The following is a 20,551-nucleotide window of genomic DNA, read 5'->3' on the forward strand; positions in this document are numbered from 1 at the left end:
ACTAACATCCAAAGTGTACAGATTTTAACCTAGGATCAGAGGAATCTTTTAAGATTTTCAAAATTGATCTCAGACGACCAAAACATGGCCAAAATCGTACAGTGTGAACCCGGCTTTATAGAACTGGCTTCACAGATTAAATTTTTAGTTTTTTCCTCTCCTCTCCTGTTTTTTTGTTTTTCACTGCATGTTAATCTCTTAATCTACTGTGAGTTTTGCTGCCCTGTGACTATTGAACAGGTTGCATTTGCGTTGTTTCAGCCGCGCTCTCTTGACCTGGATAAAGTGAGGTTTAACTGCGGAGTAACTGATGTGATGTTAACCCGAGCCTAAGGAACCTGCATCATATTGATTCTCACACACTTGAACAGATTTGTACCGCAAGGCTTTTGGGGGATTGTGGAGCATCTGACAAGCATTCCAGCCTTTAGGACAAGCCCCTGCCACTCAGCAGCCAGTCATGTTCACACACTCCTTCCCATGTTCGCACACACAGAGAAGGTAATTTGGAAATGGGCCGCTGAGACTGACATGTCTGCACCACATGCATCTCCCCGCTCAAGAAAAACCAGGCAGACAGAGGGGCTGTTGTGTGTGGGCTGCTCCCTGAAAACTCCCCCACCCCAACCGCAGCTCCAGAGCCTTTCGTTGCCAAATACAGCCTGCAGGTATGAGTGGTATCCGGTCCACTGGTCACTGAATCCATCCAGCCCTTGGAACAAAGAGCACAACCATACCAGTGAATTTATATTCCATTTAATTACCATTCAGTTATCAATGCAGCTAACGATTGCCAAGTAAATCCAGTTTACTACACTGAGAGAAGAGGGAAAGAACAAGAAAGAGAAAGATGGAGGGCTAGGACAGGCCGAATGGAATTTGGACAGAATGAGAATGTTAAATTTTAAAAGAGGTTAAAGGGGGTACAGCAGTGGAAATTTGGTGTTGTTCAAGAAAATAGAGGGAGCACTGAGGAAGACCTTTAAAAAGCCAGAGAGAAAGAAGAAAAACAGACCCTTTCAGTAGCTGTAACTAGACCTGAATCCCCCTGAAAAAGGAACAGGCAAGAGAAAGAAAGAGATACACAGAGGTGAAGAGAAAGGTGATCCTTACGAGCAGAGATGCAGGCTCTTATCTGATGAGGAACAGCTATCGTAAATATCCAGCTCTGCCTTTACAGGAAACACATATGCACATGTTGATCTGGAGAGCGAAACGGAAATGATTCCCTGTACGGGATCTGATGTCTGATATACTACTAGGTGACAGGGATCAAAGAGCAGAACGGAACATTGATTTATTCTGATTTTTATTCCCCTCTTGCAGGAAACAATGGCAGCCACATATTGTTTGCCATTTTCTTCAAGCTGTGGGTATATGAGTAATGAATGGAGCTCACAAAACCTGTTAAGAACATGTCTGGATCACATTTCTAAATTATATTTCACAGTGAGGAAGAGGAGTGTATTTCTTGCACTACAGTAAAGAGAATTGCTAAACACCACCGTCAAAAATGAGATAATGATATTGAGCGAATGATCTCCGCACATAGTATACGTTCATCAAATACATTCGCTTCAAATCTGCTAAATCCCAGCATCAGCCCATTCAGAAATACCAGTTCGTTGGCAAAAACCGCTAAACGCAACTTCCCTTTGTCAGCAAAAGCCTCTAAGTTCACAGAAGAACCTATCAGAAGACATGAATTGAATCATGTGATTTCAAGATTAATGGCAGCGTGTGTATAAGCTGGATTTAATTGCCAAGCTGCAAGTAAAACTTTTATGAATTTCAGTAACTGACTAATAACCTTTTTATTGACATTAAAGGGAAATTACTGAACCTAAACATAAGAGTCTGGTATAAAAAAAAATGCTCATTTAAAAGAAAACATGTCTGGTTTTTGCAATGGAACTCTTCATATATATACTGTATATACAGTCAAACCAAAATGTATTCAGACACCTTGAACATTTCATTCATTATTACAGTTTATTCACTATAGTTTAAAAAAAAAATGGTAATAAAATATGACAAGATCTCAGAGTTAAACTGTGTCAGAAAAAAATAATCTTAATTATGTCAGATAACACTTAAGCAAAACATGGTCAGGTGTGTCAAAGTGTCTGAATAATATTTGGTCCCAAATCTTTTTATCAATTTTACTGTATGAAGAATTTTTTGGTATAGTATGTCACAGATTACTTTATTGGTTTTGGTTTGACTGTATATATATATATATATATATATATATATATATATATTACAAAATATGTTTCTTTTTTTATTATCATACATTGTTATTAGACATTTTTTCATAAGCTTCATCCAGTTGATCATGATTTTTGTGTGCAGAAACTATTTTGAGTGTCTGCAATTTGACAGCCATGTTGTTTGTTGTCGGGATAAGCTGTGTTTTGAGATTGTTTGAGGAGGAAGAACGAGCGCACACACATATAGACATACACATCCACACCCGCACAGATGGGCTCTTTTGTGGAGAGCTTTATCTAGGATCTGAGGCGTGTTTACTGCAGTTGTCTGACAGTGGCTCTCTAAGCCACGGATGTGTATCTAAAGGAGTGTGCTTGCCTGGATGTTTGGGGGCTCAATGACCGCAACTGAGACCCAGGCCAGATGCGTGGGCACGCAACACCCGTCGCTCCATCTGACGCCCAGCATCAACCCTCACTCTCTGTCTTTGCCACGGGCACTCCACGGGGTAGTGTACATATTTTTTTGGCGTCATCTGCAGGATGAAAGCCTCGCGTGTAAAGATAGAAGAAGCGTCCTGCTGATGTCCTAGTGCCTTCCGTCCTTCTTTGTTCATCTCGGGCCAGATGTGTTGTCTCCCTGTGGTTGGTCCGGGTGTGCGAGGCAGGTCTCTTTTTGTTTGCTGCCCAATCCGACATCCTCTCCCCTTCTATCCCGCTCTCTGCTCTCAGCTGGTGCCATTTGAACATCTGCTCCCAGAGAATTGCCACCAACTAGACAACAGCGCCACACCATTTTCTAAAAAGCCGCGCTGGCAAAAAGTTTTAAAAAGGAAGGATTTCTCACACTTCAGAGTGAGTTGTGCCAGCCAGCTGAGACTGACCCTGAGGCGGCTTGACTGTACGGATAAGCCTCTGGACTCCTGTAAGGCTGTCTGACACCTCCGACTGACCCAGTTTAGGTGGCATTACCGTCACCCGTCCATTCATCAAACTAATCCTGCTTAAATCTTCTCTCTGAGACTCTATATTCATCGCGCCCAATTAAAAGTGCAAAGTTTGTTTGTCAGGTGAGGTTGGTGTATTTATGGATGTGTAAATGAATGTGTATTCATGACTGTAGACGGCACACAAGCTAACCGCGGTGAGTGTTTGAAATGTATATCCACTTATATAAGCTCAAAAGCAGCTTCTTGAAATGCTTTATTTGAGCAAGATGGAAAGGTGCTAGCAGAAATTGAGAGAGCCTAATTTGTTTCCTGCTTTACAGCTCTGTGCTTAGGGACTCAGTTGTTCCTCCATACACAATGATTTGTGATTGATGAATCCCCTTGACACTTCAGCTGCATCATCTCCCGGCCTGCTGTCCCACGGTGACCGTCTTCACACCTCTGATTGGTCCCTAGCTGCGGTCTCCTGCGGTAACAGTGCAGGCCGTATGGCAGGTGTGCTGCGGGTGTTGGCTGGTGGCGAGCTCCTTGACTGATTTTGTTATCACAAGGGATGAGGATAATGAAAGGCTTGGGTGTTTGTGTATGTGTATGTGCGCGTGTGAGATTACACTCTCCGAGAGGCCTCAGCCTGCTATTTTGCCCAGGAGGTAGCACTGGCAGTGCTGGTTGGCTTAATGCTGAGAGATTAGGCCTCTCCGCAGAGGTAATTGCTCACAGCACGCTCTATTAAAGACAAAAGGAAAGAAAACTGCTATCTGGAGCAACAGCTAATTTATTATGTGCTGTCCGGCTACGTCTTCATAGCACAGTGACTGTGTAGCCACGTGATCATTCAGGTACCAGCTCCATTGTGAAGTATGAAAGCCTCCAGCCCGTTCCGTTTTAATTAGTGTAGTGTTTCCACACAGAAATGTCTTTGACAATGTCCCAGAAACATGATGGGCTTTTGTTCCTGAAAAACATTTTTTTACATGTGTTTACTGAATGCTTTTGCCTGGCCCAGCTTGAGGGTCAGTTCCCAACACTCCTAATGACTCCTAATGGCATTTTTTTTATTATTTTAGTTTTAGTTGTAGTTTTTTTAGTAATTTAATTGAAACTAAACGAAAATGAGAAACTAGATTTAATAAAATGAGTTTAATCTTTTTATATATATATATATATATATATTTTTTTTTTTTTTTTTGCTATAAGCTAATGCCTATGGGTTTAGTTTTAGTTAACCATAATAACCCTGTTAAGAAATCATCAAATACTAGGGGCGTAACGATACCCTCATGTCACGATTCGATATATAGCACGATACTGAACTCACGATACGATATTATTGTTATACTCCAAGACATATGGTAAAAGATGCTGGGGATAGAAATGAATAGGCTTGAATCTGGTGCTGGGAACCCAGTGCGCAGGACAATGGTGACACCAGAATAAAAATATTCATGATTCTGAAGCTGAATATACAGAATTATTTTAGACGAATATGCTTGCACTCTGTCACTGACTAGATATATTTAAAATAATGTAGGCCACTTTTTACTGGTAACATAAGACATTTGGCATTATCAGGACCCACAAATATTCCCATATTGCATTACTATACATTATATTCAACATTATATATAGTGTAGTATTGACACTAAAACTCTGTAAACTCACACAGTAATTTTCATTTTGGGTGAGCTATACACAATACATATTGTCACTATCCACGATACATATTGTTGCATTTTTGTATTGCGATATATTGTGACACAATATATTGTTACACCTCTAGAAATAACAGTATGAGAATTGTCTTTTGTTTATTGATTTGCATGTGTGTGTGTGTGTGTGTTTATAGCTGTGTGTAGCTGTGTGTGTAGCTGTGTGGCATAGTGGAAAAAAAAGTGGGAGCGGGTAGATAGCAAGATCAATAGCTCCGCATTCTAGTCGTGCATATTTTCTCTTCTTTCCTATCTTTTTTTACTGCGAGCAAGGAAGCCATTGTCCCCACTTGTTATTTCCAAGCTGCTTTTCTTTTCCGTCTTAAGGAAGCACTGGAGCTTTTTTAACTGTCTGAAATTACCCGCTAGCACAATGCCCTTGGTGTAAAGAGACGTAATCAGCGTCACTCATGAGTCTCTCTTAAACTTTATTTAACGAGTCATTCATCTTTGTTTTGCCTCCAAAAACACGCTCGTGAAAGAAGGTGCTGCTTAACAGCACATGAAACGGTGCCATAAAAAAGCTGAAAGCAAATGGCGACCAGCCACTCTCTCTTTCTCTCTCCCTCGCTCTCTGACATAGATGTGTCAATTCTAATGCTTTCTTTCCTTAACTGACCCTAATTGCTCTGTTGATTGCTCTCGTTCTGTTACCTTAAATGGGTAGTGTAGGATTAGGGTTTTTTTCTGACCATTCTGCTCAACCTCTCACCTTTGGATGTGCAGGCCTTTCACCAGGACTTAACTACTTGAACTTTTTGATCTCCCTGTGCATCTTCTTTCACAGTGCTAATGCCTTAGGAAGCCTTAGGCTGATTTTGTATTATATGTGTGTAACCAGAATGTGAGTTATTTAAGTCAATTGTTATATAAGTCTACTCTTAACATTTTAACACGGAAAAAAGAAACTGTTGCTATTGGCAGATTGAGGTTACTTTAGTTTGCTAGTTCGGCAGCTGGGGTGTGAGTGGGTCCAAACCCTCCCGGGGGGACGGTTTGCATGCTGGACTGGAAAGGAGATTGGATTTCTGGGTGCAAAGGTCAGTATGTGGGGGTGGTGGCCTAGGGACCAACCTGGCCTCTGAAACCTTTATCATCCTACTCATGTCACATACACAATATCTCTCTGTCCTCCTTTTCTTTCTATCTATCTATCTATCTATCTATCTATCTATCTTATCCAGCAAACCAGCACTAACCACTATCACAAGCATGACTTTTCATTTCATAGATTCTCTCTCCATCTGTCATTCCTATACAGTAAATATCTGCTTCTGCAAACCGGTTCATAAAGCCAGCTTATCTCCAGCTGGTGTGGATTGTCCCTCTTTGGTTAACTACTTGGGCTGAACCCAGTCACATATTTTTGCATTTGTTTAAATCCTTTATTCTGGCACGTTGTTGAATCATCCCAATACGACTCTGAAGACCAGCTCATTATATACAGAGGTTGAAGGACTCTTCCTACACACAGCTGTGTGTGCATGTGTGTGTTTATAATATATGCATATCAAATATCAACTGTATTGTCTGCAAAATTCTCATCAACAGAAATCTGTTGACAAAGAGTGCTCGGCTGGCCAAAACTTCTCCCACATTTTCTGCCATTGTGGCAGCTAACCACATGTGACCCGCGGAAGGACCCTGCCCGCACCCCTCGTTGTAATTGGCCATGTGATTATGTGTGCGTGTGTGTTAACAGGCTCTCCCTCAGCACCCTGCTGTTCCCATTTGCTGGTTACAGCCATAAACTGGGCAAGCCCTGGTTGTTTTAACAGCACATGTGTTGATGAGCACTCTTTGGCTTTCTCAGCATAAGAAGGACCCAATTAGACTCAAGGCAGAAGTCTCTGGAACTGTGAGTAAGTGTGCACGAGTGTGTATATTTGTATATATGATTTTTCTCACTTGTTTATAAAACGTTGAAATGACCTTGCTTTTTAGAGGTGTGTTGCGCTTGTTTATGATGGCAGTGGAGCACTGCAGTGTTGCTCAGAGAAGCGTATTAAGGCACAGTTTATATTATCATCTATTCATCCTCCATAATCCCACCATTCTTTTACTCTTCTCCAATGGTGTTCAAATGTTTCTGTATGAATTAGTCCCTTCCTATGTCCTACAAAGACATTTATTACTCTGTAGTGAGACTGGGATCACAAACAACCAATGGTGTTGATGTATTTTATTGTACGCTTTTTATTTTATTTTATTTTTTTTTAGCATTTAAAAGACTTGTGGAACCTACATACAGTATCTGCACAAAAACTATTGCTTTTTAAAGTAAAAATCACAACTCTATGCATCATAATGTTCTAAACATTTGTTTAACGTTTATTTTTTTGAGAGCGAGTGTATGCGCATACACTAAGGTTAGCTCGTTTTATAAGCGCTACCCTCCACAGTACGCTCTCCGCACACTTCCGTCTGCACCATTAACATCGCTGCGGCATGAATCATTGTAAATCGAATAGTGCACTTTGTGCGGGAATGAAACACGGCTGTCTCCGGATCATAATGGCGGAAATATAGCTCTCCCCCCATCATCACGCACGCGCTGAAGTCATCCCAAACCCAATTAAGGAGAATCCGTCTTCATTTGCTGGGTTTTGGAGGCTGACAGGCAGAGTGTCAGAGATGTGCTTTGGATTGTTTTCTTTTTGAGGCGAGGTGGGGGCCCGGCTTGTGGGGTGATCGATCACAGGAAGCTGGCCAGGTATTGAAGGGTGTTGTTGCAGAAGGGGCGAAGACCTTAGATAACATCATCATTAGCCTGCAGACTGACACTTATGCGCGCATCATTACAGGCTTCATTGCGGATGGTGTGTGTATCATCATGAGTATAATGGTTTCGATTTTTTTTTTTTACTTATTGTGGTTTTCAATTTCAATGTCTTAGTGGTGTTTTTTTGTATTTTTTTTTTTCATAAGTTGCGTCCCAAATGATGTACTATACACTGTACTATACAATCAGTACTTGTGCACTATGTACTCAACCCTGTAGTGTAAATTTTATAGGCTTATTTTGTCATTCAACATCAGAGTCAGATAGCCCCTCCCCCTCTGCTACGTAATTAAATCTGCGACAGTTGAGTGCATGAAGTGTCCAACATTTCACATTTTGGTTAATTAAGTGCATCATCCAGGTAATAATTTGGTAATAACTGTGTAATAACTAATTACTAACCCTGAACCTACCCCTAAACCTAACCGTAACCCATGTAGTTACTCTATATTACCCAGTACTTTCTTAGGTAAGTACACTGCTAGTACACATAACATGCAGCACTATTTATAGTTAGTTAGTTAGTTAGTTAGTTAGTTAGTTAGTTAGTTATAAAGCACATATAAAACAACCACAAGGTTGAACAAAGTGCTGTACATCAGAAACAATACATAAAAAGAAAACTTCAAACAGCAAAACAAAATATACACAGTAAAATTCAATATACAGTAAATTCACAGTAAATTTATACTACGAAATAGCATAGAATATGCATAAATACGCAAATTGGGACGCATCTATAGTATCATAAGTAGTACCACAAATTGTTCCATCTGCCTATGCTGACACAAACTACACTTCACTACACTTCACAAATAAACTGCACCTCAATAAAAATAACAGCTTCATGATGGCAATATTTAAGTTTAAAGTTTTATTTGTCAAATTCATAGCAACAGCTAGTACTTGTGGACAATGAAATACACCTATAAATGTGTCATCGCTGCTACATTTAGCTGTAAATTGTGACTAGCGTGACTAAGGCATTTATGATTCAGCAGCATGGATTGCATCTGCTCAGATCTTATGCCAGACGGCCAACAACGGAAAACAACTAGTCCCTGGAATTGTTTTTAAACTTCACGGTACAGAATGTTTGAAATAGAAAAGTTTTGTTCGTGGCCATTTTTATCTACTAAACAAAACTCTGTTTCCATTTGTGTTGTTTACAACATTTCAAGGAAATTGCTGCACCATTATTTGTTCTGACCGCTTTAATGCATGCTGTTTTAATGTAATTAATTTGGAATGCATAGTTTTAGTTTAGCTTTCATTTTTAGTAACTTTTTTTATTTTAGAAAACAAAACATATTTTCAACTGCTAGTTTCTTTTTTTAATAGTAGTTTATTTAGTGACGATATTCATGATCAACACACATGCATGCAAAATCAAACAGGACTATGACCTACTGTACTCTGGAGAGAAAGGAGAGGAAATGAGTGCTGAGAGGGAGGAAAGAGATAGGAGATGATCTGAGTGAAGGCGAGAGGGAGATAGATTGAGGAGCTGAATGTAAGTGGAGAGAGAGAACGCTATTGGTGTTTATAGATTTGGTCTCTTTGTATTTCTGTGGCAACGAGGAATTTCTTGTAAGGAGGGAGAAAAGGCCGGAGAGAAAGAGCAAGCATGAGAGAGTCTGAACAGAGAACTAAAGCATCAGAGGGAAGCAGAGAGCTCCAGCAATTTTTGATTGTTGTTGAAATATTGGCATTTGCAGACTACGGTTACTGGTAATGAAGTTTAAACCTTGCTCACTCAGATTGATCCTCTAGCATATCACCTCCAGGCTTACCTTTAGCACTCAGCAAGACATCAAATATTTAAACGCTCATAATTATTAATGGCATTTATGATAGATCACTCACCTTTATTACTGTTTAATTAATTTGTTGCCACATCAATCCAATTTAAATCCAAAGTTAACATGAAACAGCATTAACAACTATATTTTTTACTGATATTTTTTTTACATGTATTTTTACACACACTTGCTCTCAGAAATAAGATGTTCAATTAATTTGAATTATAAATAAAAGTCAGAACCAGATTAAATTGTCTTTATCTTTTACTTTACAATGACAATTATAATATAACAATTAATGGAAAACAATATTTATATAGTATATGATTAATACTAGTATATATATATATATATAGTGTTTTATAACAATAAATGCTATATCAAGCTTTAAAAATTATTTAAAAATATCTGAATTTGTATTAAAAGGTAAAGTAGGGTCAATTTTTGACTTTCAGTCATATATTCACATTGTTGCATCATGTTTACCTGCCAGATTACATACTCCCAAGTTCACTTTTCACAACACGCAATACAAAACGTTCTAGATCACAAAACAGATGCTTGAATTGCTGAAAACAGGTGTGTTTTCTGTGTGTGCCTAAGCTATTGTGAAACTATTTAATGTTGGAGCATCGTCAGAGCATGGGCTGTCTCTCTCATGTTAGGCCAGCCAGAAGTCCCAGGTGTAAGGGTATAAGTCTATCTCTTTCTTCAACCGTTTTCTTGTTCTTCCTCTCTCTCTTTCTTTATCTGTTCCTCACCACTGAGGGACCATCTCTGCTTCATTTCACATGTCGCCCGAAGGGGAAAAGGGCTGAGGAAAAGAGAAGCTAGCTATGGAGCGAGAAAATGAAAAGATAGAGGGAGCAAAAAGAGAGAAGGGGAGGCAGAGATTGAGAGAGCGAGGGATACTGGAGGCATTGTTCCACTCCAAGAGACACAAACAGTCTCAAGCTTTCTGGTATTCAACCCGCAGCTCCCCTGTGTTTGTGTGTGTGTGAGTGTGTTTCCAAAATGTTATAATTCTACAGGCTGACCAGAAAGAAGGATAAAATGACACTAAAAGATCAGTCTGATAGAAAATAGGACAGAGAGATATATCTCTCTCTAATTTTCTTTTCTTTTATTTTCAGACTCTCACACTCGTCCTTTTCTCATGCATTTTTCCTCCATCTTCCTTTAGCAATTTCTTCTCTCTCTTTCTATCTACATACATAAGTGCTGATGTTCAGGCCTACTGTTTGCATGAGTGGTTTTAATGATGCGCATGCAGGGCTCAACAATAAGGATGGCCCGGGACCATTTCAGCCCAGTTGATGGATAAGGCCCCTGCTGTGTTGTCCCTGCATCCTATGTTTGCTGCAAACTTCAAACTCATTGCAAACTTAATTTGGTTTTCTATGATGTATTTTGTTGCAAATTGTGAGTTGTGATGTTTTGAATGTTACCATGACAACGTTGTTTTGCAGTCTAAAATACGTAAGGTGTTTGCAAGAATGATTTGTGATAATCTTGGAAGAATCAATTGTATCAGATAAATAAATTAGACTATTTATTGTAATTTTTTGTAAAATGAAATATATATGTTTAAATGTATAATAATAATAGTAATTATTAATATTATTATTATTTAGAAAAATAATTAAAAAAAAAAGGTAAACATCTGAATTATATGCCAATTTTTAAGTGTCGTTTAATGATATTTATTATATACCGTATATTTTATATGTGACCCGTGCTGGCAAAATGAGTTGGAATACACACTGGCTAATTTTGAGCTACAGGCAAAACAAGTGAAAAATGTTGTTTTTGGTCGAATTTGAGGTTTTCACAAAAATGAGTTCATTAATCCCTGGCCTAGCAATCCCAATGCTGCAAATAGCAATTATAGCAATGGACAAAGTAGTACCTTTCCTTTGTCCATGAAAAATGCTGTTTTTCTCTGCTCGCACGCACAAAGATGCCTCAGACAGCTCACAATCCTGAAAAAAAATGTGAAATTTTGAAAAATTTTGAAATACAAATTACAGTATTTCAAAATATCCATCTTGGCAAGTATTCACACAAACATTATCTGTTATGTCTTAAGTGAACGTTTGATTAACTGTTGGGGAAAAACTTCTGCATAACATTATATTAGATCCATGTGCGGTACAGTAGGTCTTAATATATTGGCTGTCTGATTTATTAATGTTAATCAAACAATTGTGGTATCATGGAACAAAAAATTTTTGACTTGGTATGTGCCAAATTTGGTGTTATTACAATGGATTCTAAGGTATGGTTGCTACTGTTGGTGATTTTTGTTTTGGAGCCTTCAGAAAACTAGATTTTTCTCAAAACTGACTCTATCAACTTCAAACAGTTCTAGCTCATTAATTTTTTGTCTGTTCCAACAAATCATACATCATTTTGAAGGTTTTTTAATAGAGAATGGAATAATAATAACTCATTTTTGAAAATTTGTTCATTGCGACTCATTTTGCCAGCACGGGTCACATTTGATAGTTATATAATAATTATAATAATAATAATAATAGTTATGTAATAATTATTATTATTAGCAGTTGTAGTAGTAATGGTATTAATATTACATTATATTATTATTATTATTATTATCAATCATTATCATTAAATTATTATAATATCATAATTATATTATTATGAGACTTTTAGAGTATTATTTCCATTTTACTACATTTATTATTTATTAGCAGTAGTAAAACAGTAGCATTGTTTTATCGTTAATAGCATTGTATTATTTATATATTATTTTAAAAAATAAGAATTTAAAAAGGTAAAAATCCAATTTACTTGACCTGGGGTGGCAGCTTATTTTGTTAGCTGTGTCATGATTGCTGAGTTCTTGGTTGTCTGCACAAACACACACAATAACACCCTTGGATTTCATTTGAACTTATATGTTTCTTTTACAAATGATTTGTGTTAAGACATATCTAATGATAATTATACAGCGTCCATTTATTATTCAAGTGGCCAACAATTGTCATTTCCATTTTTCCATTTGCATCAATGCAAGATAGAAACACATTAGTTATAATGAGCATTTAATCTCTAAAGGCATCCAGTCCATTCATCCAGTCTGATGGAGCGTTGTGTCATGTGTTAGTCAGTGAGCCCACCCTGCAGGGGGTCCATACAGCCACGCAAAAACTCCAACTTCACAGTTTTCTTTTTTCTCAACGATTCATTTCATATGCATCAAAGTCTGTGTATGTGCTCAGTTCTGTTACTGTGATGTGTCAACTGTTGTGTTTGGTTCTTGTGAAACTCTCAACCCCGCCAGACTCTTATTTCTCTCTTAAAGCGCCTGGCGTGAATTTACGTCACTCTAGATATCCGAAATGTCACAAAAACGAAGCTAGTGGTATATCGGACCATAAGGCCTGGTTGTATATGCTTGTGTATAATTTATCCGCACATTTTTCTTGTTGAGGCAAGTTACAAAGTGTGTCCTTCAGCATTGTTTGTGCTCTCTGGTCTCCACTGAGGATCGGGTAAACACACAAAGAGAGAAGGAGAAAGAGAGAGACAGACGGTTAGTGATTTCAGCAGCGCGGCTTTTCTTAAGCGCTCCTGTTAGCACCGAGGCACGGGTTGCTATTGATTAGAATATGAAAACCTAGAGGCCTGCATATAAGATTGGGGATGAGGAGGCATTGGAGAGCAGTAGAACAGACAGGTTGCACACACAGCATGCACACACACGCGCAGCAGCACAGGAAGTTGCTGATTAGGTTTGACCTGGTGTCAAGCAAAAAAAAGAATGCTGAAGAATGCTGGGCAAAATCACACGAAGAGAAGGGAGCAAAAAATCAATGACTGACAAACAAGCGCCTTTAGTTTACTGCCGTGGAATGATGAGGCTGTGGAAATAATACCCTCATCATTGACTCTTCTGTGCCGTGTGTGTGTGTGTGTGTGTGTGTGTGTGTGTGTGTGTGTGTGGGTGTTTAGATGGCAGATGCTGTATTAAAAGCATAGAGCTCCACATAAGTGTGTGCAATGCAGTTTATTTGCCTACTCCAAACAGTTTAGAAGTTTATGAAACAGATAATTCTGACTCTAACATTTAATAGGATGAGAAACATTCAAAGCCATTGTGAAATCCTGGTATGTCTAAGAAGTTCATGTGTTGAATCGCTTTAGTTGTTCTTGTTCTGTGGAAACTGTGGAGCTTTGTGTGCACAAATTCTTTGTCCGACTGCCGAATGCTTCAGCAGTACTGTTTATTATGCTTGGCGAATTATATGGCTGAACTGATGCTGTAGCATGAGAGTACTAGTCCACATCTCTTTCTTTTCACTGAAATAATCATTTCTTCTGTTGTGTTTATGAGTTGGTTTGTTTGTGCACTGGAAGAATAGAGAAAATAACACTTCCCGTTTTGGCATTTCAACAGTTGTTTCATCTCTTCTTTCTGCTCTCGGCTTTAATTGACAGCTGAACTGGATTATGGGCCGTGTTCAACTTCTTCGCCTGCTCTCGCAAATCATTACACACGAGAGAGGGGGTCAATTTGTGTTTGATCTGCTCACGTGTGTGAGTGTTGGAAACAGGCAGAGGAGAGTGCTGATGTAGCGGGTTGGCATGAAACCACAGACAGAACCGGGGTTATCACAGAGAGAATGAAATGAAAGTGGGATAAGAGGCGAAGAGATAGAGGAAATGAATTTTAAAAAAGCTGCGAAACCGGGATTACACAGTGCCCTCTGCATACTCACTTCCCTCAGTCCATTCAACAGCTGAATTCCTCACCATAAAAGGCTCATGTGCTGCAAACCATCTGAAGCTTTTTAGAATGATCAGTAGCACTTTACATGAAGTGATTTTAGTACACTACAATGCTGTTGTACTGAGTATCACCACAGCTGTGATTCAGCCATAGAATAAATAACAAAATAACAGGTTGTATTGCTAGTAAAATGTACGTTACTTGACATTAATTTCTTTTTTATTGAACTGCTGTATGAAAGCAATATCACACTCACAATTGTGCTGTACTATTACAAAGTCAACACAGCCGTTTCTTTATCATGTTATATTGTTTAAAATAGCCATTCTTGTTGTATTACAATTATAATACACTTTATAATCTGTTGAATATTTTCATGAATAATTTACCATAATTGCTAGTTTTAGCACTTAGTAATTCATAGTTACACCTTTAAAATGTATCATGTACTAAAACACATGATTAACACCCAATTTCATGTGTCATATAATGTTACAATGCATCATACTTTATAATGGTATAACCTTGAATACATAAGTAGTATAATCTATCATAACATGGTTATAATTATTTATGAAAATGTTGATAATACTAAAGCCTTTATGTATAATGCATTATAAAGGTATTCATAATGTACGTTATAATGCATTATATCTTTTCATAAATAACTGTAACCAAAGTTAAAATATATTAAAATATTTACAGATTCCTTGTTACATCTGAAATTAGTTGTTTGTCATGTGTTTTTATGCATTATACGTTCTAAAGGCTTAACATAGGTATTATAATGTATTATAATAACTGTGGTTACAATTAGTCCTGAGTCCAAACAATGCATTTTAAGGTGCATTAAAAGTCATAATTAATGCATTAAAATACCTTTATAATGCACTATACTTAAAGGCTTGATACCAATGATTTGTGCACCTATACCAAACAATTGATTTTTTTAGCCATGGTTATTAATTTTACACACATTTTAAAGAAATTGAAATACATATATTCCAAATTAATTTAGCTGACTTTATGTGCTTTATAACTCCCTGAAATTAAAAGCTCTGTTAATGGGTACAGTGTATTATGGACAAATGTAAATTCTCCTTAAATTCAGTTACGGAAACAAAAAAGTACCAATATTTTAAGGTTGCACAATTAATTAATTAATAGTTATCAACATTGTAATTACAGCAGCTGCTGCTGCTGCTGCTGCAATTAATTTTGAAAGTCTTTTTTTTTTTTTTTTCGTTGTTGTTGTTTTTGTTTTTTGCAATGATTGAGCATTGTTACTAATCATAGACACACTGAATGCAGTGGTGAATCAGAGGCCATTTTATGTGTATCTTTATATCAGTGTTCAGTCAAGAGTGAACACTTTAGTGCTTTAGTCAGCTGGTCTTAGCTCAGTAGATTCAACACACACACAGTGGTGTATCAGTGGCAGCACATAATGTTAATGGCACTTAATTTGTTGGTTGGGATTGGCAGGCTGGTGTGAGCCCTGCTCCCAGAGGATCTGCCTGTAATTGTGTTTCATATCATAAATATATAAATAAAGCTTGCGATAATTACAAAATAATAATTCTCCCCCACTCTTTCGGCCTCGCTGTTTCTTTTTCTCTCACTATCCTTCACACACTGGCTTTTCGTCTGGATGTCCTTTGGTTTTCTCTGTTTTTCTCTCACAACGCAGTGTAACGTAAGGAGTGAAGGTAATTAGGTTGCGTGCAGGACTCTGAAGCCACACGCCACAGAAGCAGAGGTGACTTTGCTCACTGTCTCATGAGTGCGTCCAGACCCCTGACAGGGAGAGCCAGTCAGCTTAATTACTATTCACACACTGCCCTCACCCTTTGCCTATGACTGCTCTCAGATCAGGAGTCCTTGACCATGTCTGATAAGCTGTTATTATATGCTAAGTGGTGGCACTGAGCCCAGGTCAGTGTTTTGTGCTGGTTTAGAAATGTGATTATGTGTCTGTGAGATTGGTTTCAGAAAGATATGAGCAAGGAAAAGAGCGAAGCCTTTTCACATAACAAGAAGACTCTGAAAATGTCAACAAGATAAAATAATTTTCAGATGAATAGCAGAAAATATGGGCTTTCTCTCATTATGCATCAGGCCGTTTTCCTTCTCAAAAATTTGATGTTTTACTTATTTATTTTCAAGCCATTTTACTTGTCGTCTTCACTTAATACTGTGAGTATGTGTGCTTTGTGTGATGTGTGTGTATGTGTGTATGTACGTACCAGCGTCCATTTGTTAATGGCTGATTTGATTGTAAATGGACTACAAGCAGAGGTATATCTAAGATGAAGATGAAGTGTATTTGGCAGCCACAGAAATCTAGTGTGTGTGTGTGTATGTGTGTGAGAGAGAGAGAGAGTGTTGTGGTTTCCTCGGCCTCACAACTTTATGCGACTCACCAATGCTGTGGCCTTAAAGACAATCGTGGGCACTGTGGAGAACATTTCCAACTTCCATGTGACCACAGCTAGTGGAGCAGAAACATCACAAACAGAATGCTTAATCATGATAGCTGCAAACCATCATTCTTTTTTTTTTTTTTTTTGTAGCAATGGATGTTTTTTTGTTCATGCTGCTTGCACTAATATTAATGCATTCATTTGATACAGCTTCACACACATGCACTTCTTTTTTGATTTGCAGGAAAGAAAAACAACTCAAACTTTTTTTTTTTTTTAAATCATTTATTTTTCATATTTACAGTAATGCATTTTTTTAAAGTACCTGCTCTATGTTGATTCTTTTCATTTGCGCTTGTTATTTTTTATTTTCCTTTGGTTTAAAGTGGTTTTCTTTTCTTTAGGTTCTCCCATGCCATCCTCTCTCTCCAGTCCATCAGTCACTGAGCATTCCCATTCTCAACCACCCTCACCCAATCTCCATGACAACCAGAGTTCCGTCTTAAGTAATGCCACCACGCAGGCGGCGCGGGACTCTGATTCGGAAGAAGAGTACACGGCCGTTCTCTATAGGCCCGTAACGCAGCCTGCCCCGAGCCACAGCTGTAATGGTAAGGTGACCACCCCTCTCTTTCTCTCTCTCTCTCGCTCTATCCTCCCAGTTCTGCGAAGTAAGAAAAGCGTGAAGGCTGTGTGTTCCCAGTAAAACCACTGGAGTGAACTGTATACGGCCCTTTTCGGAAATTTTATTTGAGAGTGTCACATCCAATCAGTGGTGTTCAACCTCTGGGTAGGTTAGTGGATGTTAAATGGACTTTAAATTGCACTCGAAAACCAATTTTGCATGCTCAAAATCATGTTCAACTGAGAACTGCAACATTTGACTGAACTTTGAATGAAGTTAAAGGGATAGTTCGCCCACAAATTAAAATTCTACCATTGTTTACTCAAGCTTATGTCATTCCAAACCTGTAAGTATGGCTTTCTTTCTTCCGTAGAACAAAAAAGCAGAATTTTGGAAGAATGTTCACACTGCTTTCTTCCATACAGTGAAAGTAAATGGGGACCAGATCCTTTTGAGCATCAAAAAAGCACCATAAATATTCCATAAAAGTAGCCCATGTGATTTGTCCACTATATTCCAAGTCTTCTGAAGTCATAAAATAGATAGAGAAGCTATCACTGAAAATCTTGACAGCTTTAGTCAACATCACAGCTTGGACATTGCGCTAGAAAGTCATGTGGGCTTTTAAAGATATATTATGATAAAATTTTTATTCCTGGGTGAACTATCCCTTTAAAAAAATAAGCCGAGAATAGAACGTGTGTGCTTTTACTCGGAGCGCATTCTGTTTTATGTGTTCTCTTCCCATCTCTCCAGCAGCTATGCTTTGAGCCTCCTCCTGTTATTGTTTTCATCTTGTGTCTTTCCAGGCACTAACACAAACAAACACTCTGCTGGTGTGTTCCTGTCCTCATGCACCATGACCTCTGTGTCTTTGTTTGAGAGCCTTAGGAGCTCCAGCTGTCATCAACATCATCTTAAGCCAGCGTCCCACTAGCCGATTTTTCATGCGTACGCTTCATTTACATAGTCATTGGAGAATCAGAGGGAGTCTATAAGCGCTGCCGCGTCTCTCAGCGGGCGAGTGTTAACAGCCCCAGCAACCAAACTCCCTGCCGACCCTCTGAAAACATCTAGCAAGTTTAAAAAGTATCAAAGGCAGTCAGATGCGGCCTTGGTAGTGACCAATGAGCCTCTTCTCTCAATGAAAATCTAATGTGACACTGTCCTGCTCTGATCTGATCCAGAAGTATTCCTCACAAAGCCACATCTCACAAACGCTGAGTTGGTATGCATTGTAACCGAGCATTTACTCTATTCATTTTATTCTAATTCTAAGTCTATTGTAGGCCCTGTTTCTACCTGGCATTAAAGGATTAGTTCACTTTCAAATTAAAATTTCCTGATAATTTACTCACCCCCATGTCATCCAAGATGTTTATGTCTTTTTTTTTTTCAGTCGAAAAGAAATTAAGGTTTTTGATGAAAACATTCCAGGATTATTCTCCTTATAGTGGACTTCAACGGACCCCAAACGGCTGAAGGTCAAAATTACAGTTTCAGTGCAGCTTCAAAGGGCTTTAAACGATACCAGACGAGGAATAAGGATCTTATCTAGCAAAACGATTGGTCATTTTCTAAAAAAAATAAAAATGTATATGCTTTATAAATACAAATGCTTGCCTTGCAAGTGCTTCCGCCAGACCACCTTCCGTATTCTTCAAAAAGCTTATGCTGTATGTCCTACACCTTCCCTATTCAACTTACGGAACTAACGCGGCGCCAGTTCCGTTTTTCCGTAATTTGAATTCGGAAGGCTGTCTGGCGGAAGCTAGATATTTGACTTCATAACTTGTTTAAATGTGGATAATTTTTTATACAAATGCATCGCTTCGCTTCAGAAGGCCTTTATTAACCCCCCGGAGCCGTGTGGAGTACACGTTTATAATGGATGGATGTGGATGGAAGCTTTTTCTTCAGCTCATCCTCGTGGGTCCCGTTCACTGCCATTATAAAGCTCAGATGCGTCAGAATATTTATTAATATTCCTTCGATTATGTTTATCAGAAAGAAGAAAGTCATATACACCTAGGATGGCTTGAGGGTGAGTAAAGCTTGGGCTAATTTTAATTTGAAAGTGAACTAATCCTTTAAGGTGCATATTGGTCGATCGGATCACAAATGGACGAGTGGGACACATACCCCTTTTACACCTGGTATTTGAATCCGTCTCTGTCCTGATTTCTTTGAGAGGAGGGTCTATGGGTGGGTACATGTTTTTTTTTTTTTTTTTTTTCAGATCTTTCAATCTAATGGACAAAATAAGCATATGAATGCGCCCAGAGATGACAGAAAAACATACGGAGAGCATCAGCTTTTGTTATGACAAGACAATGCCGAACACTATGAGTGTGTGTTAGAAATCAGGAATGGTGAGAGAACATTGTGCTTGGTATGTTTTTCGTCTTCACCAAACTTGGGTCTCCAGCTGACAAAGTTTAAATCTCGTCTGGCTAGCGCGCTTCCCATAATGTTTCCCATTAACTCAGTATTGGCGGAGAGTAGGCGTCTTTAGTGGCTGTTTGAACACATGAACGTTTCCACTATGAAAACAATCTTGTCAAATGCGTTTTAGACTACCTCTGGAAGTGGTCGAAAGTGGACAAACTCAAAACGTTTTACACCCTATTTACACCTGTATTTAGCCTCGTCCATCGACCAAAACGCATCTTAATACCAGGTGGGAACAGGGCCATATATATATATACATGTTTGTGCTGTTATTCCTTCAAACTTCATGTGACAGTGAATTGGATAGAAATGTCACAGACATTCATTTTGTCTGTCACTCCTTTTCCATTCTTCATCGAGTGACAGAAGCAGTTTCAGCAAAACCCAGACTAAAATCGATTAGTTTCAAGTCGGCTAGTGAGACATTGGCTTTAAAACGTTACAAACTTATAAGCACATTTGAAACTTATAAATGAATGATTTTACAGTTGTGCTCCACACAATCCAAAACGAATCTTATATTTAAGCTGCCATTCACCTAAATCAACCTGCAATATCAGCAGCAGACCTGTCAAGATCCACTTTCTTCACTCTGTGTTGTTGACATTGGTGTTGATGTATTTTTACCTCTAAAAGCCTGCCTTAAACAGAAACATTTCATTTGGCCTAGTATTTATCCATAATGGGGATGATTAGATTTGCTTTATGAGGGGAATGCACGGAGTTACTTCACCATTGTTTATTCAGGGGAATAGCGTGGCAAATTAAATTTAGGGGCTCTTCTCTGCATAATTCCTATATTCTACAGCGCATAAGGAAAGTATGTTGTTTTAAGAACAC

General features: G+C 38.4%; 1 protein-coding gene across 1 annotated transcript in view; it reads left to right on the plus strand.

Moving 5' to 3' along the window:
• Positions 1–20,551, plus strand: part of tenm3 (teneurin transmembrane protein 3) — a 275,510-nt gene that overhangs the window by 132,573 nt on the left and 122,386 nt on the right. The window contains 1 exon segment of the mRNA XM_051889778.1: positions 17,040–17,246. Coding sequence (XP_051745738.1) covers positions 17,040–17,246 — 207 coding nt within the window.

Source organism: Ctenopharyngodon idella, chromosome 1 (assembly GCF_019924925.1).
Source record: "Ctenopharyngodon idella isolate HZGC_01 chromosome 1, HZGC01, whole genome shotgun sequence".
Lineage (NCBI taxonomy): Eukaryota > Metazoa > Chordata > Actinopteri > Cypriniformes > Xenocyprididae > Ctenopharyngodon > Ctenopharyngodon idella.